The sequence below is a fragment of the Serinus canaria genome, chromosome 6 (genome assembly GCF_022539315.1).
Source record: "Serinus canaria isolate serCan28SL12 chromosome 6, serCan2020, whole genome shotgun sequence".
NCBI classification, from domain to species: domain Eukaryota; kingdom Metazoa; phylum Chordata; class Aves; order Passeriformes; family Fringillidae; genus Serinus; species Serinus canaria.
This window is the reverse complement of record NC_066320.1, coordinates 10,523,412-10,546,341: the sequence shown is the minus strand read 5'-3', so window position 1 is coordinate 10,546,341 and position 22,930 is coordinate 10,523,412. Positions and strand designations below refer to the sequence as shown.

Genomic DNA, 22,930 nt, shown 5'->3' with positions numbered 1-22,930 from the left:
TACTCCCCACATGCTATAGAAGCTGTTTTTTTAAGAATTCAGATTCTAGTACAAGTAAAAAGATGGCAAAAATTCCAACCCTTTTGAGGCAAGTGGATCCTGTCTCACATCAGAGAAACTGAATATAGTTAATAAGGTATGTTCAACATATAAGTCGGACTTACCCCAAAAAATAATGGATATCTATTTCAGAGAGAATTTTCTCTGGTCTAGAGTGATAAACTCTTTTATAAAGGTGTAATATAATTCATTATTTCAGCTTAGAAATACTGTTTTCAATTTTGGGCATTCAAAAACCTCACCCCAGCCCCCATCAATCAATCAATCCCTACCACATGTGAAGAAACTGACCATTGGTTCCAGCAAACACAAATTTTTTTCATTTTTGTAGAAACTGGATTAAAAAAACCCCATGGCCCATGTTTCTTGAGAAAACTGAGTTCCAGTTCAACCTTTTGAGAACCTGACTGGCAGGATGTGACACAGGCTGGCAGGGCTGCCCTGTCTTGTACAAACTGGGAGCTGTAGCTCAGAGTGTCAGGTTGCAAGCGATCTCCCATTAGCGGAAGTTGAAGCACACTTTTGTAAAATCCTGTTAGCCAACAGCTACACAAACACAGCTGATTCCAAAACACAACAGATACAGGATTCTTGGAAATTAGAGTGGCATCTTAAAAACATGGTAAGAGGACTGGGATGTTTTTTTGCAGTCCCTGTTAGGAAACCAGGGTCTGGCAGAATTTGCCTCAAGGTGATGCCAAGTGAAACCTGGAATGAAGCTTTCACTCATCTCTGCCCTTGTGGCTCAGGAGCTGAACAACCCTGAAGAGCAGTGGTACCTTAACCCTTGAGGAGGCTGTGGCAATGGGAACTATTTAACTATTAAAGAAATGAGATATTCTCCTGCTTTCCATTGGCTATACAGCTTCTGTGCTTTTTCTCAGCTGAGCTGCACATGGCATATCAGACACATCCAGAGCCCTCCTCATTATCCTTCACCTAAGCCCATGGGGCAAGATGGCTGTAGCATTCATGTGCACTGATCACAGGTAAAAGGAAGATTTTCTGCTCTAAAATACTGTTCATCATTTAATTTTTAAAAATGCCTGTTGAAGTCTGCTATCCCAAGTGTCTACATTTTGCTGGATTGCTTTTAATGCTCAGCAAAAGTGGCCTTAGCCCTCCTCTGAGAAATGGGACCTCGTGTCTCCCCATGCTCTGTGCTCTTCCTGCTATTCCCAGGCGTAAGAGAGTTGCTGGGGACAATTTTCTGGAGGAGAAAAAGATGCAGAAAACATAGGACAAGGTGGAAACAAGATAGGGTGGAAACAGCAGAACAGAACAAAATCAAATTAAACAGAAAATATTGCTGGGTTAGGGACATTTAAATACAAACAGAGAATAAGAAAACAATTTGTAAGGTCACTTGTGAATAGCACTATGGAAGAAAAAACCCTAACTTTCAGGAGACTAAGTATACCAAGGCAAGGCTAACAAACAGGCTTATGGAAGGAGCACACAGCCATTCAACCCTGTCTGTATTTCTCAGAGCAGCTAAGAAAGCAGCACTGACCAACCTCTGTCCTTAGCAGGTTTTGCCTTTGCCTACATAGACTGCACAACACAACCTACTCAGAATATCCATCATCTGCTTCACTGCCACTGAAACTAGGAAACCTCTTACTGATTGATGTGGAAACTGAAGAAAAGTTACCCCAATACTCAAAAATAGTTTGTTCTTTATCAGATCTGTGTCCTTGAATCTCGCTAGACCTCTGTGATGTGTGGTTCAAGGAAAGATCAGAAAATAGTTTACAAGCTATGGTAGTTATATAAAATAGTCTATTAGGCAATCATAAACAAGCATATTAGAAATGAAGGTGTATTTAAAGATCTATTTAACTTGCACCATCTTATTAACATGCTGATGAAAATCAAGACAAGAAAGGTTTATAGTTTATCCAATCTACATCAGTTTTTCCCCAGGAGTCTATCACAAGAAACCTTTTGTCCCCCTCCTGGTTTCCCAGGCCCTGAGTCAGCATGTAAAACCCACAACTGCAGGCAAACCTCCTCCTCTTCTCACACTTGCCTCACTTGTGGTTTCCTCCAGGTGCAGTTAAACGTTCAAGTTGTTCTCACCATGGATGCAAAGAGCCAGGATCTGCCAGTGACCTTTTCCAGGGCCCATCTAGAACCCAGGTACTGGCTCGTCTCACGTTCTCTGTTTGATTTTGGTGGGGCTTTTTTCCCAAAAAAGTAAAAAATCTCTGCCAGGAGAATGTTGAAAGCATTACATCAAACACTCAAAAGCTAAGAAACGTGAAATTTGACAAGAAGTTTGAAACAAAGGTAACTTGTGCAAATTGAAACCAGCCCTCTTCTGTCGATGTGCACACAGCTGGGTACTGCCTGTTTGTTTTTCACAGGGCTGGGGCACTCAATGGCACTCCATAAACAATGCAGCAGGATTTAATCCAGCATCTGTGGGCACACCACCAAGGACAAAGGTGCTGAGGCACACATCAGAGGTGGAGGTGAGTGTGGAAGTGCAGGGCACGGGTGCACAGTGCCTGTGGATGTGATCTAGCCTTGCCTAGACCCAGCAGCATTGCTTAGACTGATACAGATCCTGCTGGCATTCCCCATCCTGTCTCAAAGCACTTCATTCCCCAGCTGTCCTGGCTGTTGGCATTGCTGCAACATCAGGATGCTGGCCTGACACCACAAGCATGATGGGTTGAACTGGGATACAGACACAAACACCTTTCCTCAAAGCCCTCACTGCACAGAGCCAACTCGCTGCTGAGTACAGCTGTAAAATACTTGCCAAGGCCATCTCCATTCCAGTGATGCTTCTTGTCTTGGGCCTCTGTACTTACAGGACTGGCATAAAGCAGCTTTTCTCCTTCACTGAGAGGTCCTTGCTCCACTGGAGAAAACTGCTCTTTTTGACACATAAGCCTCCCCTGGAGTGTTCTGTAAGTTATTTCAGCATGTGTCTCTCTAGCTGTCTCCTCTGCATGTGCTGCAGATGCACCACTGTCACTTGCCTTTGCTGCTACAATTGTGAGATTTTGTTTAGCTATGAGACTTTGGTCTTAATCATTGGTAAGTCCTCAGTCTTACAAAAATGATGGTGGTGTTCCTGGTGCATATTATATTTCAGGTGAACTTGTTATGGCTTATCTTCTGTGACATTTCCACACCCACTCTGTGGAAACATTAGGTATTTCAAATATGAATTGAGAAATTTGTTCTGTTCCAGGGTTGGTGTTTTAAAACCTGTGAAAGTGTTTCTACAAGTTACAAAAGTACCTTCAAATACTTTCCTCATGTTTTAAGTATGTTTACCTCTTGAAGAAAACATTCCCCCTATCATTCAAGTTAAAGTTCATTAAATTTCCATTTATATGCCAATTCATATCATATGATATATTCTTTGTGCTCTCTGTAGATAAGAAGATGAATCTCAAGTTACATGCCCTATAAATTGGACCATTAAATGAGTCTTTCTAGTTCACACTGGAGCTGCTAGGTAAGTTGAACATCTTTAGATAGGTTGCTGCTTCAACCATGTTGAATCTGTTAAACTGTATCACAAAACTTTCCAATTTCAATGTGTGTATCAACATTTTTAACAATTTCACCTCTTTTTATAGACCATGTCACCTTAGGTGAAGAGATGTTAAAAAATGGGTGCTGCAATAGAAGAATAAGTATTATAGAAGAATAAGTATTAGCATTTGTCTTGCTCTTAAAGCAATTGACAAAGACAGCATGTCCCATTTTGTCTTAAACATTTTCTTGCAAAAACAGCCACGTGTCTATTGCTCTCCTGTAAAATGAAACTGTAACTTTTTGTATGGGGAAAAATGGCATATAATGGTATCTGAGGTACAGGAAAGAGCTTTGAGGGGATGTTTGGGTTTTTTGCTCTGTAGACTTTTGTAGACTTAGCAGACTGTCTTTTGGGAAAATATCTTAATTGTCTGAAATAAGATAACTTTGCAACTACATGAATGAAATTCATGTCACTGCAGGCAAAGCCTAATATATGTCAGACTTCACACTCTGAAAAATTCTAAAACATTCTCTTTTTTTATTTAAATGCAGGACTCTACCCTGGAGACTAAACCAGTCTGGTTTACCTTTAGCTTTAAATGATGCTGTCTCCACAGCTGCACAAAATCTTAGCAGTAGCTTTTTTCCTGCTCCCACTCTGTGCTCAAGGCAAACCTGCAGGATTTCTTCCATCATTCCCTTTCAAGCCTTTTTTTGGAGGTGGGAGCAACAGCGAAGATGAGCAACAAATACCAGGTATGTGAAGTTATCTCCATTTTTATCTGTTCTGTTCTATTTTTATGCTTTGAAAACTCAGTGCTATCTACCATAATCTGATCTGTGATCTACTTGAAATAAAATAATCAGGACTTAATATTAATTTCCTTATAGGAAGTAAGATGCTTAAATCTCTATTCAATGATGCAGTGGTTCAACTCACAGAGAAAAGTTTTGAATTTTCCGTAGACAAGAAACTTGTTGCTGAGTCCTAGGTTGTAGCTGTAAGCAACTGCTTGAACAGCCTGAAGGATTCTATCAAGGACTCAGTCCCTAGACACAGTTAAAAGTACAGCTAAACCTACTGCACAAGTGTCAGAGTTTTGCCTGGACTGGCTCAATCACTTAGAGAGAAAACTCAGATTGCCAGTTCCATTTTTCCACAAGGATTCCTGCTCTGCAGGTGACTTTCAGGAACTGATCCCCTGTCCTTACAAAGATTAATGTGTGAGGATATCACCTGTTTAAAACACAGCAGTAAACCAAAAGTTGTCAAACAAACATTTCAAAAGTTCACATTAATTTCATATGATGAGCCCTGCTTTATTTGAAAGCCAAGACTGACACTGTAAAGCCAAGTGCATGATAGATGGTTTTGTTCACAGAGCTCACAGCTCGGGCTGGCAATGAACATGGAGACCCCATCCAGCAGTTGGAATATCGGATTTCCAGACTGGAAGGAGGTATTTTATCTGCCTTTACTTTCTGCTGCTGCTGGGTTAATGGGGGTAGACCAGGTGGGCAAAATTTGCTTCTTAGGAAGGAGGCAGAATTTTCTGCAGTTTTATAACATTCCTTTTTCTATCTTCTTCACTGGTATATCAATGAGTGAAAACTTTCAAATGGGGGTGGGGGAGTGGGAATTAGATTTTCATAACTAGTGGGAGACATCTGGTAACACCTCTGAAGTATGAGTGCAAGCAAGGCAGGAATGTGGCAGATTAAAACCCCTGCCTATGCAGAGCTGCTCCATGCACACCTTGTGCCCCCAAAAGACAAAGAGAACACTAAAAACATACTAAGACAATCATGACCAGATCAAATCTAAGATCCCTCTCACTCAAGAACATTGGTATACTGCAAACCACCTCAGAGTCTTCTAGAGAGTCCAAAGAAAATACTATGTTTTTTTTTTAAAAAAGGATTCCTCATTTCCTTTCCCCCTCCAAATTCTTATGTGATTCTCCTGTTTCATCATCTGTGTGTTTCTTCCCTTTTCTCCCTTCTCCATTTTCAATTTTCTTTGATTTCAAGTTCTCCTTTCCTTTACCTTTTCCTGGGTTTAATCTAAAGTCCTGGAGCAAAGTAGCAAGAGTTAAAATTGACAGCAAAGTGAGCACACAATTAACAGTACACATTTAACAGCTTTTCCCTCCGCTTGCAGTCCTTCGCTTGAACAAGATGATAACAGAGTCAGGAGGAAAAATCTTTGCTACCAATGGAAAAAAAGCTGATTTTGATGCTACAGTGGAAAAATGTAAAGAGGCTGGAGGCTCTATTGCCACTCCAAAGAGCCCTGGAGAGAATGATGCCATTCTGTACTTTGTGAAATATTTTAACACCTACGCCTACCTGGGGATAAAACAATCCCTTATTCCAGGAAGATTCCAGCTCCTGAACGGTGCTCAGCTGGGCTATACTAACTGGTATCCAAATGAACCTTCTGGCAAAGGGGAGGAGGAGTGTGTGGAGATGTACACTGATGGCACCTGGAATGACAAGAGGTGTAACAAGAATCACCTTGTTGTCTGCCAGTTTTAGTGCTTCCCTTGCTGCTGGCTGGAATATGCTTCCCTATCACTTGTGTCTTCCTTTGTAGCTCGTGAACTTAGATAAAGCAGCATGAAAAAATAAAATGCACTCTTTCCCAGTCTGATTTGTCTTTTAAACAAATGCCAGCCCTAAAGAGGAAACTGTACAATGAAAGCAGAGGCCATTTTTTCTGTTTGTTAATCATTGCCCATTGAGTGTCTTAATACTGCTGCCTATGGGTTCCTACTGCTGTTAGCCTGCTGATTAATTACAAGACCAAAAATTAGAGTTCTTGGCTGCATATCTGAAGTGACTTGCAGCCACAAGATCTTCCAGTACTCCTTTACCCATGAACCTCTAGTTTGTGTGTATTTTGATCCCTTTCTGGAAGTTTCCCTCACCAAAACTCCCCATATAGACTCCCTGCTCAGCCCATGATGCTTTGGCCACCCTGACCCCCAAGAGGTGCCCTAAAGAAGACACCAGCAATGCTGCTGGGGTGGCACAGAGCCACCCTCCTTACATTTCCCATGGGAACACTTCAGTCAGCAGGGCTTTAGCCTTCCTGCACCTCAAAAGAGGTGACCAGAAGCCACCTGTTCAGAATTCCTAATGCCTTTCCTGACTCAAGGAGCACAAGAAGACCAAGGTCCCCTGTCACATGGGATCTGTGGAAGAAAACACAGGGGAGACAGCTGAAAAATTACTGGGCCTGTGTGATTTAGGGGAAATCAGCAGAGCCATGACAAGGCCAATTTTTTCAGGCTGTATTGTCATAAGATTCAGATACAACCAATTTTGGGCACCACAGAGATGCCTGTCAGGCCCTCACTGGGATTCCCGCAGGGGCAGGGTTGGAGGATGCCAAGTGACTCAGCACTCAGTGCAGAAGCTGCTCAGTCTCATCCAGCTCACCATCTCACCATCCAGCTTAAGCCAAAGGATTAAGAGAAATCTTTCTCAGCTTTCTTGCTTGAGTCTGTTCACCTACTCAAGGTGAGGATTCCCCAAGTTTAGATTTTTTTTTTTTTTTGTGCATAGCTGCACACTCAGAGATGAGTGGAGGGAAGGTGTGCTCACAGCTTGTGTGAGCCTGGGAGGCTGCCTGGGACCTTGTACTGTGCAAATCACTGTAATTCCAGAGCAGCACCTTGCCACTCACAACATTCCTGGGCTGGCTTAAATTCAATTACAGGATTATTTGGGGCATGTGGTCTCACCACCTGCTCTGTGACAAGGAATGGGTCTTCCTGGTCTATTTCAGCCCTCTGCTTGATGTCAGGTCCTGTGAATTCTTGCTGTTATTCTCTGCAAAGTAAGCTGCTTTTCTTTTAGGTATTGGGAAAATCAGTGCCACAAGGTGGGTGTCAAACCAAGACACCTTTCTGCTTGGGCAGCCTGGTGCCTGCAGGTGGTCCACCTCCACAGGCAGACTCAATTATTCACTCCAGCAGTAGTTAAATCCTGCATCACAATGCATACTAAATAGGACCCTGTTTCCAATATCTATAAAGTTATCCCAACATATGCCAAGAGAAAAATTTCTGAGCAAAGTCCTTTTTATCCATGCATCTGTTTGGCATGTAAGGAGATCTAGAAGCTGTTAACAAATGCCTTATTTCTGGACAGCACAGCCAAACTACAAACTACTGAATCCCATATCAGGTAGACTCCTCAGTTAACCCAGTGGAAACAGGTACATAGAGGAGAAATGAGGACTCAGGAGTCTGTATGGCGCTGCTTCACTTTCAAACTCTGTTCTTACTCACACTTTACAGCTCACCAGTATCTGCCTGCTCCTATCAGCTCACCTGCCCAGTCCTCAGCCTTGCATGACTCCTGTTGTGAAATTGACTCTGCCATGAGCACAAGGAAACAGGACCACAAGCATCACCAGATGTAGTAATTTTCCACTCATCACATTCCAGTAAAGTTTAAGAAATGTACAGTGATTAACATCAGCCTGAGAATGAAGCTGGACACACAGCCCACCACCAGCAAACATTTAAAGCCACGGTAAGTTTTTTATTCTATCCTGTAATCTCACAGGGGGGTCACAGAGTTACCTCAAAATTAAAGCTATTTGCAGGTGTGTCAAAGAAAGCAGCTGCCTTCAGTAGGTACTAGGATGAGGACACGGAACCTCAAAGCAAATGTTTGTCATTCTGCCTGAAGCTGCCACCTCCAACAACCCTGCTGACAGCAAGCAGATCTGGAAACAGCAGTCTTGCCCTGAAAGGCAGATTGGCTCAGCATTTGGGCACCAAACTTATTTCCTGCATCTGAATGAGATGGCAGTACAGCATCCTCTGATTTGTAGAAAGACAGGATTTCCCAAGGCTAGCAAGCCTATTTATTTCAAATTTATTTCAAAAGCTGTTTTCTGAAGTATTTGTGAGCTTACTTTAAAAGCTTAATCCACCCTATCCTAACTCTAAATATTAGTTGTGCTTTTAAAAACTGCCACTATTGGACTTGTATTTGCTAGTACTTGTGGATATTCTGGACCACCCAGCATGCTGACAAGCCAAACTCTGTGATTTTCAGTCAATGGCATGCACTTCCCCACTTCTGATTGTAGGACTACTAGTACCACCACTAGGATTAAGTAAAGTTAAAACTGTATTAATCTGAAGAGTTAGTAAAAGAACAGGATAAACAGGTTTCTCAGAAAGCAACTTAGCAAGGAATTTGATTTTAGCAGGACAAAATATTAGTGTCAAATATTGAGAGACGTGGAAGTGGCTTGTCAAGCTCTGCAGGGAAAAGTGTTACTGATTCTGTCTTGTGTAGTGGAAAGCACTATTAAATTATTCCACCCATCCCCCTGCCAAGAATTGTTCAGAAAATCATTTTTAATCTATAAAAATATCCACCATGGGAAAAGCTATTAACAGCTGTTATTTTCTGTGAAAATACCCTGGTTAATATTTTTTTCTGCTTTGTAAGAAACTGAAAAGCCTACTGCTGGCTGCGTGGCTTTGAGGTCTAAAGGGACATCCTTGCAATCTGAAGCTCTGCACATCCCTTTGGATGCATCCACTCCAGCAGAGATTGCTGCACAGATTTCAGGGTTCAGTTTTTAAGGCAGGCTGCAGTTTGGCCTTCACATCTTCTCCTGTCAAGAGGCAAGAGCCAGATGCAGCAGTGTGCTCAGCCAGCAGGGCCACTTCTCTGGGACTGTGGAGTGCCACCTCCACAGCAGCGTGGAGAGGAGCCAGAGCTGGCTTAGCAAAGCCTCTGAAGAGGTTTATGCATTTATATAACAGACTGCAGCAGTAGTGTCTTTGTATGTGACTGAGCAGCTCTCAGGTGTAGATGATAAAACCCCTGCCCACATAAACACCTATCTTCCCCGTTTGTAGAAGACACTGGAAATTCAATACAATCCATGCAGTTTTATCTGATATTATTTATAGCAGAATCAGGTGGAATTCCTTACCTAATAAAATATTTTAAAATGTATAAAGATATCACTAATAATCAATCTTTAATATTTCAGATATACTCTTTTGTATTCTATACAAATTTGATGTTGTTTTGTTCTATTGATTGTGGTTTGCCTGAGCATAGCTGTGGTTTTTCAAATATTGAAGTAAAGCTAAGCTGTTCAGTACCAAGCGGATTGTTGAATATACACAGGTGGAAGAGAATTTGGTGTAGGAATGTTTGGATCTGCAATAAACTTAGAGACATCAGCAGGCTGGGCAGGGTGAGGAGCCAGCTCTGCTCCGCCGCTCCCGGGGCACTGCGGGCAGAGCAGAGCGGCTCCCGGGGCAGGCTGGTGCCGCTTTAAGAGCACAGGTGGGAGGTGGTGGAGGCCCCGCTGTCCAGGCAAGGGCCGGAGCTCCTGCAGCGCTGCCCTGGGGCTCGCCCAGCCCGCCCTGCCCGGGTGGAGCCGCCGCCCCGCAGCGCAGGATGGGCGGCCGAGCGGAGCCGCGGCAGCCCGGGGGCACGGAGCAGGTAAGGGTGCGCAGAACAGAGACAGGTGCCTGCTGTCCGCTCGGGAAAGACGAAAATATTCAACACAAATTCAGCTGCTTTGATGCCTTTCTATAAAAGTAAGGGGATAACTATAATTGTTTGTAAGTCGGGTAAAAGGTTGTCAGCTGGGAAGAGTTGAAGAAGATAGAGTTCCTAGTCACATGATTATTTCTAAGTGCAAAATAGTTTGCTAAATGGTTATAATTATGTCTGTAAGTCCTTTATTTTCCTTTTACAGTTACACAAGGTGGAGGTGTGCTAAGTTTATTCAAAAGTGTTTAAAATCTAAATATTTCAGGACAGGAAATGTCTGTGACTCAGATGTAGGAATCTCCTCACTGCTACACATTCAGGAATCAGAAACCCAATATGCCGCAATGCCTTATCTATGAGAGCACAAAACCATCTTTTTAGACAAAATACAAAAATCTAAACTTAAATGTCCAAAACAGCATGATTGTATAACACCCAAGAAACTCCTCTTGCATTTTTAAACTTTCATTGTAGTCTCCTGATTACAGTTACTTTTGGAAGTGAGGTGAAACTAAGGGCTTGATCTGCTTAATCACACTTTGCTATGCTAGTTTTATCTATTAAATAGTCTGTCTTCATCATAATTTTTGTTTTAAAAAATCTTCCCCCAGGTTTCACACATTTAATTTCTGCACCCAATTTGCACATTAAGAGATTTTAAGCTTGATTTGTATCCTGCAGTGTCTTTACTCACTGAAAAATAAATACATTCAGATTTGACTTAAAAATAATCAGACTAATCTGCTTCATGCCTTATAAGGGATGAAATTTTTAAAAATGAATTCTGAAATATTTTAATTAATACTTGAGTTACTTGTAGAGAGAGAGATTTGTAACAAACATATTCAGTGAAATTTCTGTTAATATTTTAATGATTCTGAGCGTTTTCATACACTCTTGGTTTGAAAGGGTCAGCCCTCTAGAGACCAAAGCAGCATTATTAGATCTTTCTAAGGTTTTCTAGACTCTAAACTCATTACTATGATTTCTGGTTCTTACAGGAGTTCTAAGTGACAATTTCCACTTGCACTGTAGTTATCTCTAGATCGTCACCCTCTTTTCGAGTCCATCACTGTGCCAGACACCTAGGTCTGAGAATTTTTCCTGTTCCTACCATTTGCTGCCTCTGTCTGTAGCCCAGAGCCAGGGAAGTGGCAGAGGAATGCATTCACCTTCCTGCAGTCGCACAGGGCTCCAAGGCACTCGAGGAGGCTGCAGCAGCAGTGACCTCCTCAGAAAGCCAGCCATGTAATTATCCTGCAGTGCTAACAGGAAGCTGGCAGCTCACTCAGAGCACCCAGGAGCACTTGTTGTCCCCAGTTGAAGGGCAAATATTTATGTCACCGACTGAGTGGAAAATGAAGCAGAACAAGTTCGTTGTTGTTGTTGTTGGTTTGCCCCTTTCAGCTTGTTCTGCCTTTAGAATAAGTGTGTGCCTGGGAGAAGAGTGGTCACACCCTGCAGTGTGGGAAGTGTTCACGGCTCTGGTCCTGCTAAAGCCACTGGGAGCCCTTCTTTGAATGTGACTGAGCAGCTCTCAGGTGTAGATAATAAAACCCCTGCCCACATAAACACCTATCTTCTACACCTCTTCGTAGAAGATACTGGAAATTCAATATAGTCCATGTGGTTTTATCTGATATCATTTGTAGCAGAATCTAGTGGAATTCCTCACCTAACAAAATATTTAAAATTGTTTAAAGATATCACTAATAATCAATGTTTAATATTTCAGTTACATTTTTCTATTTTATACAAATTTTATATTGCTTTGTGCTATTGATTGTGGTTTTTTTATCCAATCTGACTGAATCCATCTCCACCAAAGTAAGAACTGAGTCCTGTCACTTGATTTCACAAAGACAAGTCTTTGACTGACATTAAGTGCTCTAGCTGCTAATCAGAATATCTTCCTAGAAACAAAAGAAAATATAAATATTCACTGATATAAAGTAGACCTTGCAGACTTCAATCCCTTCTGCCATTTGGTGGCTGCATTAACAAATTTACTGGGCTCCCAAAGTTTTAAAACTTGCTTTTCTGTTCCCAGAGTTTAGCCAGTAGTACTAGCTTTGTGACTTCCCAGGCACAGAAGAAAAATTACATGATGGCCGCTAATTCTGTAGTTTGAAGGCCAATAAATTCTATAAATACTTGCTAATTCAGATAGCAGTTCCTCTTTTAGCCCTATGCAATACATTTTCAAAGAAACCTCAAGTGAGAGTAAGTTACAGACTGGGAGGCCACCACCTCCCACAAGCATCTTGCTCAAGGGAACTTCTCAAGTTACAGTAACTAAAGTTACTGTTAGTAAGATTCAGAGGGCTGTCTTGAACCTTCACACCATTTCTGTAGACTGCAAATAAGCCTTTTTTTTTTCTTACAGTGTTGCTCCCTTCTGCATTTGTCTTCATTGGACATTGAGGAAGTGCAATTCCCCCCTCCCAGAAGTGATAGTGGGATAAATACACCCGGGGGTTTTGTAAGGTTTTCCCTACCTCCCTTACTTTGTAAGGTTTTCCCTTACTTCTCCAAAATCAAGATATCCATGTGTAATTTGGAGGGGGCAGGGGAAACAGGATTAGCAGAGAAAAGGAACTGTATTGAATCTAACCTTTGCCAGGTTAAAAAGACATCAATTAGGAACAGTCCTCTTCAATAGTTTCAATAGGTGGTGGGAAGGACTGGGGTGCACTCCTTGCAGGGCAGAGGCCCCAAGGCAGCTGTCTCAGCTGCATCCTGCAGCACCACAGCAGCAAGGCAGAGTAAATCACTCTCTCCCTATATGTGGTTTTGCTCTTTTTCCTAATAATCAAAAGGTAAGGCTTCAAAGCAACCAGTCAAACATTATTTTCTGGCTTTTCTATATTGCTGCAGGCTGTAAGCCAGCACACAGTGCATCAGCTAAAAACACTAAAGTATTTTGTTTCCTGCTTGTACTGTCCTGTGCAAGAGTTGTGTGCCATGATCTTGAAGTATTGCAATTGAAAAGTGAATCTTTGCTAAGATAGGGGGAGCAATGAAGCAATCCACAATCTAGGGTACATTTTTACAGGCTCTACTTTAGCTTGCATTAAATATATGACGGTAGTGAAGAGTACCAACTTCATTTCCAGAATTATATAATGAATTTACACTTGTTTTCTCTGGAGGGTTAAATGATTGAATTGTGGTTTCAGTAGGAAAATAGTCTGTCCACTGTGCTAAGATTAAGTCACTTTTAGCATCCAGAATGGTCTTTCATCAACCATAGTATGGGAAAAAAACCACCTCAATTTGTATAGCCTTTGGGCAAGTCTTAAATGAAACACTGGAAATGGAAGATACAATCACAAATCCCACCTCTAATAGGTCTCTTTTTTCTCCCTTCCCTAACTCCTTCACTGTATGCTTCTCTAAAGTCTTTTATTGCATGTCATTCAATGTGTTCAGCTCAAATCCTGGCAGACACCCTTACTCATCTACCCATTCCTTAAATTTAGGGATAGATCTAGAACACAGGTGCAGGAGAAGCTTGGAATAGGTTAATGCAGAACAATCCTTAAGACACCCTTATTAAAACTCAACAGCCTGTGACATTCCCTGTGCAGCAGCCCTAGGCAGCAGGGAAGCAGCACAAGGAAGCCTCCTGAGCAAAATAAAAAATCCCTCTCCAGGTTAGGAACAGCCTCACACCTGTCTTCATCCAGAGCCAGTGGGAAGAGAGGAATAACACCCAAGGCTGCCACAGGGAAGGTGAGAATATCCCAAAGCCTGATGGGCTCTGCAGCACAGCCCACAGCAGCAGAGCCAGAGGTCAGAGCAGATGAACACACACAGAATCCAGGAGCTGCTCTGTAGAAAACAGACACAGAGCACAGCCCACTTCAGGGAATGGGCCTGGTGGGCAGCATTCCAGCTCCAGCCATGGGTGTGTGGCTTCACTGGTAAAAAGAGAGCAGTGAGAGAGTGCTCCAGGCCCTGAGCTGCATCCTCTGAAGTTTTTCTGTGCTTGTAGGAGTTGAGATTAATGCAACTAGAACATGACACAGCAGCCAAGGAGATCTCCATCAGGACTCTGCTGATGGATAGCTAGGTTTCACTAAGGATATCATGGCCTGAATCCACCAAGATTTATTACTTGGCACACACTGGTAACACACACTCCCCTTACAAACCACAAAAAAAAAAAAAAAGGATAGCAATTTTAACAGTCATGTGCACAATTCCTGGAAATTATTCAAATTTTCTACTCTTCTAAGACATAAATACTCTATCAGCCCAGTTTCCATCTTCACCTTTACATAAAGGTCAGGATCTAGTAACAAAACCCAGTAAAGCACATGCTTGGACAAATCTGAGACCTCCTTTGGTGAGCTGTAGTCCCAGTTCCCACAGCAAAGGCAGCACTGCAGCCCCTGAGGAAACCTCTTCACTACTGGCACAAGGGACTGGGGAGAAAAAAACCTTTTCAGCCCCTGGCCCCTCATTTATTCACCCACAGTACAGCTTCCTGGACCTACACACCCTCAGGTGTGTAGGTCCAGGAAGGGGACTGGCCATCCTGGTGACTTTCAGGTGTGTGGGTCCTGTGGCAGGAGTTGTATTGAACACTGCATTCCTAGGACACACCTGATAGCACTTAACAGAATCAACACAGATAAACTCCTTCCTAAGCACCCTGCTCTTTCTAAAGCCTTATACATGGAAAAAGATGCGTTCTGATGGCTGTTCAAATTCCTGTTCTCCTTTCCATCATATTCTTTTGTTTTCAGCTTTAGCTTTGCTACATGTCAGTGTAGTAATCATTTTGTGTAATGATGCTCTGAGTGGGAGAGGAGGGCCTTAAAAATCAAAATTTTAAAGATAAAGGCTTAGCCAAGGGTTAGGAGCAGTGCTTTAGGGTGGACAGGCTGTCTACACCAGCATCAACAACTGCAGCTGAGCCAAGGGGGAAGGGCAGGCTGATGCTCTATAGAGGCTCCTGAGGGCACACAGAGGGAGAGAAAGAGCAGGAGCTCTTCTGGGGTCTGCAGCCCAGGAAATGGGTTTAATTTTTAGGCTGAGAAAGGAATAGGCCAAAGAGGCTGACACCCCTGTTCTGGCTGACACAAACACATCCATTCAGCCATAATTCCTATTTGCAAGTATATAATGCAGCACATCTTTTGCTTTACAGCTTCAGACTCCTGAGATGGAGGAAATCATGGTGGAAACAATCCTGGCCCCGTGGGAAATCCTGCTGGTCATTTTTGCTGCAGTGCTGGTGATGAGTTTCCTGATGCTGCTGCCCCCAGCTGCGGTGCTGATCTGGAGGATGAGGCGTGCGCCGCAGATCTCGCTGCAGGGCTCCGTGTGAGCCAGCCCCGCTCCCACCACTGCCCTGGGAGGATGGTTCACCCTCAGAACATCTCTCACTACCTGTGGTCCCCCCTAGAGCAGTGGGTCTGCCAGTCTGTAGCTGCTGAGTTCCTGTGAGAAGAGAAGGTGTGTGATTTTGTGGCCATGAGCTGCAGCTCTCCAGACTTTGCTTTGGGTGTTCTGGCTGGGTTGTAATGACTGCTGTTGGCTCAGCTCCTGCACTGAGTTTTTCTCTGGTGTTATAATGGACTGAAAGAGAAGGATGATGCAGCACTGTATTCCCTTAATTAATATCAGGAAAGCCTCCCTCTCTATAGTTACACTGTAAATATTACCAAAGCCTTTAGCTGACTGACACTTATGCAGGTGGATTTATCCAAAGCATGCAGGATACTCTGGGGAGGCAGTGGTTTAGTCTGGTTGTATTGCAAAACATAAAAAAAAAATAAAATTTCTGAGAATATTTCAAGATATTAGCCTCCCCTGCTTCTATTGTTTGATCTGAGAACTTAATGGTTTAAAATGTTCTTAAATTCTTTCCTTCTATATGAATTTCCCTCTCTCCTCAACCCCCTAGTGCCAGAACAAACCCCATCCTGGGACTAGAGCAGGATGGGGTTTGTAGGGAACGGTCTAATGCTCAGACAGGCCAGACTCCAACAACAAGTTAATGCAAACACCCAGCAACCATTTACATCAATGAAATTATGCAAATGTACTCTGGGAAATAGCATGATTAAATTTACTTTAGTTTTTGACTGTGTCATATTGGCTTATTGAGCCAACTCTGTTATATATAAATAAGAACTCAGGTGGTGGGAATAGAACAAAATTTCTTCTCTGCAAGTTTTTGAAAAACATCCCAGCAACCCAATCTCCAGCCTAATGTAAGGTTCATAACAGATGGTAATTAAACCTTTCCAGCCTAATTCTTCCACACTGTGTGACACTCACTATGAGGATTTCTGACCTAGAAACGAAACAGTTTCTGTTAGATTACAGGTTTGATTTCCTCATGAAATAAAATATGAGTGGCATTTAATTTGTTGGTTGGTTTGGAAAGTCACTAGAATAGATTAAAAAATTGAGAGGAAAAAATGGAGTTTAGCACCAGTTATAAATTGTACTGCAAAGTTATATACCAGTTAAATTATACTGCAAAGTACTCCAGATATTTTACATGAGCATCGGTTGATAATGATTTGGATGAAAAGACTTAAAACATTATAATTTCATTTGATAGAGATCATTTGCTTGCCATAAATAAATAAATAAAACCCAAAAATCAGTGATTCAAATCTCATTGTTTTTCTTTAAGACTACAGCACTTTTATCACCAGCACAATGACTTAATTTATTGCCACATGGTTTTAAGCAGCCAAAGCAGCCAGCTCATTCCTTTTCTGGTGTAATTATCTGCTCCACTCATTGTCATATGACTGTCTGCTTCTGGGCTCTGAAGCAGCTGGGGTTATTTATGGGGTTTTTTGCTTGCTGCAATGACTCCATTCTGAGCCTAATATAAGTATGCAAATATATATATTTAAATCATTTATCTGAATAATGAGGCCAAGGTCAATTTTACATCATGTACCACAAAACTATGCAGTCTGTGTCTGAGAGATCAACAGAAATAGGGAAAAGGTAAAAAAGGGAAAGGAAACACAAACAGATGAGTCTGTCTTCAGATCTACAGCTTCACTGTTTGCTCAACAGAAGAAAATTAAAATATTACCTCAAGCACAGATTCCACTGAAAACCAAGCAAGCAGTAACTGAATTTCTTGTTTATATTTCACAATAATTCACATGCACATTGTTTGGTAGCTACAGCTCCACAGATAAACTGGGTGACCAATGATGAGTTGCTTCTGATCTTCACTTTCACTTAGTGCCAGGTGGACAATGGACAGGTTTTCTGCTGCTGTACTAAGCCCCAGTCAAGCAATCAAGTGAATAAAGTACCATACCCCTGCAGCCAGGAACTCTCGTCACTTACACAGCTTAAATGGTCATCAGAGCAATAACAGTGAGTAACTGGCAGCTGTAAATGTGAGTGGAAGCACAGCCCCTTCTCAGTAAAGAGGACCCCTGACAGGACAATTTCTGACAACACTCAGTGTTATCACTCTCTGCAGAGATCCTGAAGAAGTTAAGCCAATAGGAAGGTATCCATTAAAAAACTGTTAAAAAAATCTTACTTCATTCCAGCTAGACAAATTAAAGCCATAAAAGTGGTCTTCTTCCTTTGAAATTCTTGCCATGAGCTGCGGGATTAGATTTAGCCTACATGTCCGTAGCCCAAAGCTGCGGTCATGACTACGATCTCCCGACCTTTAACTAAATAAAAGCTGTGTGTTTACAGGTGCCAGCCATGATTTCACTGCTCTGCTGCTGCTGCCCGAGTGCAGTCAGAGGCTGGCTGTGCTCAGGCTGCTGTCAGTAACCACAGGTGACACAGTCAGCCCCCGGGTCTCGGCCCGAGCCGTCGATGCCGCGCTCGGCCATCTCCCGGAGGAAGATGTTCAGCTGCTCTGCCTGAGCCTCAGGGAAGGCAAGAGTGTGCACACAGGTGCTGTTGCTGGGGAAATAGGCAGATTTAGCTCCACTGATGGCCACCTCGGAGGCTGGAAAAATCAAAGATGACAAACAAACAAACAAATAAACAAAATAAATAAGCAGCTGATTTCACTTAGCTTAGCTTTGTCCTGATCTTTGAACATGTGCTGGCATTCCACTTTTCTAAACTAAAGTCTCCAAGTTGGAATAAGAGTGCCCAGATGATTGCTTGCTTTTATTAAGCCTTGGAAAACAACTAGCAACTGCTCTAGCAACTAGGCACTGTCGACAGTAAAATATTTTCCATTAAGCACAGGAGAGGTAGGGTGGCCTTTTTGTGTATCTACATGCACATTTATTTTTAAATTAAGGTAGTAACAACACAGTCAAAGAGCCTGCTTTGGGTCACAGATTGAGCAATGGATACAATGGGAGCAGCCTTACAGTCCCTGGGCTGCCATGAAGATGGCAGCACTGCTGGCTGGGGCCCAGCTGCTGGGCTTTATTGTGTGTACATACAGGTGTTGGCCAATTTGCTGAGATTCTTCACCTATTGTTGCAAGACAAACAGTTTTATGTCCAATGGCAGTCCGTCCAGTGGGTCACACAACTCTTGTGCAACATGGGGTTCGTGTTGTGGTGATGCCAATTCACTGGTTTTTAAAAAAACAGGTCCATCCTCCCACAGACATTTGCATAAATGCCATATTTGATACCCCAAGTTGAAATAGCAGTGCCTTCATGAGAGTATTAGAGCCAATGTGTTTTCTTGTTCATCAGTTTGCCAACTCAGCACTGGCTCTCACGGTGTCACACGCGAGAGGCTGTCACAAAAAGATAACTTTTCTTTCCTGCTATTTTTTGGCACAAAAGAGAGCTCCATGTGTCCCCATGAGCAGACCTATCTGAGGAGCACTCACGGTTGCAGACTGCCAGTGCCTTTTCCCCAACAAGCTGCGTGGTCCAGGAGAACCCCGTGGCATTGCCACACTCTTCATACAGCCTGCTGCTCCTGAGGAACTGGAAGTCATAACCCTTGGAAAACAGGGGTGGGGAGAAAATAAACAAACACTGTCTGAGGCCATGTCATGGTAGCTGCCAGGGGAAGAAAGAGTCAGGGCAGGTAAACACAAACACTACAACCTCTCCCAGCCCTGAGGGATATAAAACAAAGTATAGCAAGCAAAATCAGGCTTTACCAAATAAGCAGCTGCAAAGGAAGGAATAGATGCAGCAATATGCAAGGCAGGAATGTTACCTGGTTGCACATGGGTTTGCAGTACTGAGTGTTGTCAATGGTCACACACACCAGCCCCCCGTTTTTTGGGGCCACTGGGCGAGGGCATGGAGATAGCTGCTTGCAAACTTTTGGGTGGATAAAAAGGAAAAAGAAAGAGAGCAAGAAAACAACACATCAGAGTGAAAGTGGGCATAAAAGCTTCCCCTTCCCAAGCAAATTCATTGACCTGTCAATGATGATGTCAGCTGAATGATGATGTCATTCAGCTGACATCATCAAAGCAAGCGTTTTCGCTTGTTTAAAATTTTTTCATCCCATCACTATTTTTTGGGGTTTTTTTTGGCCACATCCACTGAATTTTCCCCTCACTTGTCCCCTAGACTACAGGGTCAGCCCCAGTTAAGCTTTAGAGGCAGCTCACTGTGGCGTTTGCATTCACAGCTCTGACATTCAGTGCTATTGTGACCAAAATTATCCAGATATTTCCTGGAAAAATATGACTGGCATGCCAGCTCCAAGACAGCCCAGAGGCTCTGGCTGGAGGGCAGAGCAGGCCCTGCTGGCCCTGTGATTGTGCTGCTGCTCAGCACCAGTGCTGGGGCTGCAGGGACAGCGGGACCCCCTGTTTGTGCTGCTCTCCAGTCCCAGTGCTCCCTGTTGCTGAGACATCTTTTATTTTATCTTTTATTTTATCTTTTATTTTATCTTTTATTTTATCCTCCTCCCCTGAAGAAATGCAGACACTTGGTTCATTCTGTAGTAGAAAAAGTTTCCTTTGTGCTCCTGCTCTGCCACTTAGTTTAACACCCAGCAAAGGGGCTGGCCAGGAGGGGCCTCACATTGCTCCTGAACAGGGCGCAGCAGATCAAGAGTTTCTTGTAGTGTCCATGCCAGGAAATTGATTGAAGCTTTCTCACCCTCAGCAATCATTTCAGGCAAGCATTTCGAAAATTTCTGTGGAGATAGGGGAGAAAAAGTCTAAGCTGAAAAGGAAATACTTTGGAGCTTTAGAATTAACCTATCTGTGAACATATGTAAATAAAGAAGCTCATGTATGTCTAGGTAGCTACTGTTATTTATCTCACCATATTGCTTACCTTCAAGCCACTTTATATATCTGGAGCAGGGCCAAACTGGAAAACATATCTACAAGGACCCTTCTTGGACTAGCAGTAGCAGGAGCAAAGCTGTGGTAAGTCAGATGGCACTAATGCTTTCCTGCTCGTGCCTGTGGCTCCCCCCACCCCCAGCGTGTACTTTGTACATTGCCAAAGCAGCACAGGGGTTGTGCTTGCCCAGGCAGAGCAGGCAGACACGGCAGGAGCCCACCAGCACAGGAGGTGGGTGCAGAACAGACCCTGCTCAGCCAGCCTCTTACCTTGAGACTCCCATTCACATCATCTATGGTTGCACTTTTGCATTCGCTTCGATCGGCAAACGCTCGGATTTCGGTAAAGTCTGAAAGACGAGCAGAAGCAGGTACTTAGCTAGGTCATAGTCCCTCCTGACACGTGAACAAACCCCAAATACCACTTGTGCAGAGGAACTCTCCCTCTATCCTGCTTCTATCCCATCCCACAGTCCTTGTACCAGCTCCTATACCTGAGGTGATCAGTGCTCAATTCTGAATAATCTGTACAAATATTGATTTGTTGGAAACAGCAATGTGAGCACCTGTTTGGGGCCACTCAGGGCTGGGTTCCCAAGCAGGCCCTTCATTTCTCTAAGACAGTCCTATTTAAATAATTGTTACTCATATTCAAGCCCATCTTACCTGCAAAAAGAACTGCTAAACTTAGAACAAACAGTGTTTTCCAGGGGAGGCAGGAGCCGAACATTTCTCTCGGCAGGAGACCACTTGTTGCTTGTGGTGCCTAAGAGCAAAAGCCCTGCAGTCAGGCACAGAGCTGTGTGCCCGTGTGTGGCTGGCTGTTTACCCTGTGCCTCACTCCCCTGTGATCAGGGATTAGGGGGAGGCACACATGGCCCCACTTGCTGGGAAGCCCAAGGAGAGCTTGCCAGAACAGTCTGGGGACCGCAAGGGCATGTCCTCGTTAGGGCACTGAGGCAGACTGGCTCTGCTGCTGCCAGCTCCACGGGGAAATTTTCACATTAACTGGTTACTGTAAACATGTTTAGTGTATGCATTCTTGCATGCTCTGGCTCTCTCAGCACCTCCCCATCTGTCTGTGTTTGCCTCTCACACACACACACACACACACACACACACACACACACACACTTTGATAAAGTAGCCATAATAGTGCTTTAACTTGTATGTCGTGCTCCAAGAGAAAGCTCAGAACATCAAGTGACAGCTTTGAACCAATGGGCGATGGTCTGTATCCTGTAGCATCCAGAATCTTGCTAATTTCTATTTTTTTTTTTTTTTTGATGAAGCCATGAACCTCATGTGCTTAAATCCATTTATGGGAAGAGCTGAATAGGTAGCAAAATTGCCTCAAAAGTTCCACCTTTTCTACCCTACACATTTACTAGCAGATTAATCCAATTTTCCTTGGGGTGTGCCTGACCCGTGTGTGAAGTGCAGGGTTCAGAGTCACAGCCTTTCAGCTGAGAGCCTGTCACACACCTGCACACACTGCCAAGCCTCGGGCCAGCCTCACCTTCCTGCCAACCAGCTGGGCACACACACACACCCCCCCTCCTCTCCAACAAACCTTTAATGGTTGTTACTGTCACCACCTTTTGTCTGTCTGCAGGTGTTTCTTTTTGTTGAGCACGGACTTTCTATTTTCATGTCAGGTCGTGAAACACATTTATTTATTTCTTAATTAATTATAAAATATTTTATTTAATTTTTTTATTAGTTTGTTTTTGTTAATTTTTCATTCACTTACTTCTGCTGGTTGTAGTGTACTACATTATGACCTGGAGCTCCAAACAGCTTACCTTGCTGAGGCTGACACACACATATTCCATATTCCTTGGAAGATAAGCAATATGCAGCTAGGAAAGCAGTCCCTGGGAAATCTTTGCCAACTCATTCTCTAAGATGCAGGTGTTCTTTAAGATATTTTCCTGCCAAAATGTACCCAGGTGGGTACCCAGCAAGGCCCACTGATGAATGTGGTAAGTCCTTGGGAGATCAGAAGCTACACATAAACCTGTTTATCTCAACTTACACAGAGCACATTAGCATAAATAATAAAAGTGGAGAGACCTCTGGCTTGACTAGATAGAAATTGTGTTTGGGACATACTTGAAAGGAATAAATGGCAGCTTTTTCTTTAATGTTCATCACAGGCGCTTTCTTTCCACCACCACACCTGCTCGGGAGGCACTGTATGAAGACATTTATTTAGGAGATAAACACGGGGTGGCAGCACTTCTCCAGCGCAGATTTCTCAGAATACTGGCTGAAAGCTTTAAGTCCCTCTTGGGGGCCATACACAGGCAACCCTTGCATTGGAGGATTAAGTTGTTGCCTACTGACGAAAAAACTATCACTGAAGATAAATGTGGTCTCACTACCTAAGAGTTACAAATAAAAATCGAATACTTTTCCACAGAATTTCCATTAATCACAAGGGCTAAAGAGTGATCATACACGTATTAACAGGGAACTGCATGTAACAATTTAAAAATCAAATAAAATTCAGTTATGTTGGTAAACTAAATTCCTGCAAGAGTAGAAGCAGCTGACTTGAGATGGACCATT

The 22,930-nt window shown here is 43.1% G+C and overlaps 2 protein-coding genes across 2 annotated transcripts; one reads left to right on the top strand and one right to left on the bottom strand.

Moving 5' to 3' along the window:
* Positions 1-4,124: 4,124 nt before the first annotated feature.
* Positions 4,125-6,174, top strand: LOC103814212 (pulmonary surfactant-associated protein A-like). The gene is made up of 3 exons (XM_030241314.2): positions 4,125-4,320; positions 4,947-5,024; positions 5,726-6,174. The coding sequence occupies exons 1-3, from the start codon at positions 4,164-4,166 to the stop codon at positions 6,100-6,102; spliced, it is 612 nt and encodes a 203-aa protein (XP_030097174.1). The 5' UTR covers positions 4,125-4,163; the 3' UTR covers positions 6,103-6,174.
* Positions 6,175-17,221: 11,047 nt separating this feature from the next.
* Positions 17,222-21,300, bottom strand: LOC108961639 (uncharacterized). Its single transcript, XM_018911008.3, has 6 exons — positions 21,023-21,300; positions 20,627-20,706; positions 20,088-20,202; positions 19,267-19,373; positions 18,929-19,043; positions 17,222-18,076 (listed from the first exon to the last, which is right to left on the bottom strand). Exons 1-6 carry the CDS (start codon positions 21,084-21,086, stop codon positions 17,889-17,891), a joined length of 669 nt encoding a protein of 222 aa, XP_018766553.3. The 5' UTR covers positions 21,087-21,300; the 3' UTR covers positions 17,222-17,888.
* Positions 21,301-22,930: the final 1,630 nt, after the last annotated feature.

What these genes read in the sequence shown, in the direction of transcription:
- LOC103814212 (XM_030241314.2), top strand. Translation starts at nt 4,164, where the DNA reads ATGATGCTGTCTCCACAGCTGCACAAAATCTTAGCAGTAGCTTTTTTC. An exon ending in AGATGAGCAACAAATACCAG is followed by an intron (nt 4,321 to 4,946) that starts GTATGTGAAGTT and finishes TTTTGTTCACAG; the next exon opens with AGCTCACAGCTCGGGCTGGC. An exon ending in GATTTCCAGACTGGAAGGAG is followed by an intron (nt 5,025 to 5,725) that starts GTATTTTATCTG and finishes CTCCGCTTGCAG; the next exon opens with TCCTTCGCTTGAACAAGATG.
- LOC108961639 (XM_018911008.3), bottom strand. Translation starts at nt 21,086, where the DNA reads ATGTTCGGCTCCTGCCTCCCCTGGAAAACACTGTTTGTTCTAAGTTTA. An exon ending in TTTAGCAGTTCTTTTTGCAG is followed by an intron (nt 20,707 to 21,022) that starts GTAAGATGGGCT and finishes CTCGTCTTTCAG; the next exon opens with ACTTTACCGAAATCCGAGCG. An exon ending in GCGCCCTGTTCAGGAGCAAT is followed by an intron (nt 19,374 to 20,087) that starts GTGAGGCCCCTC and finishes TCCACCCAAAAG; the next exon opens with TTTGCAAGCAGCTATCTCCA.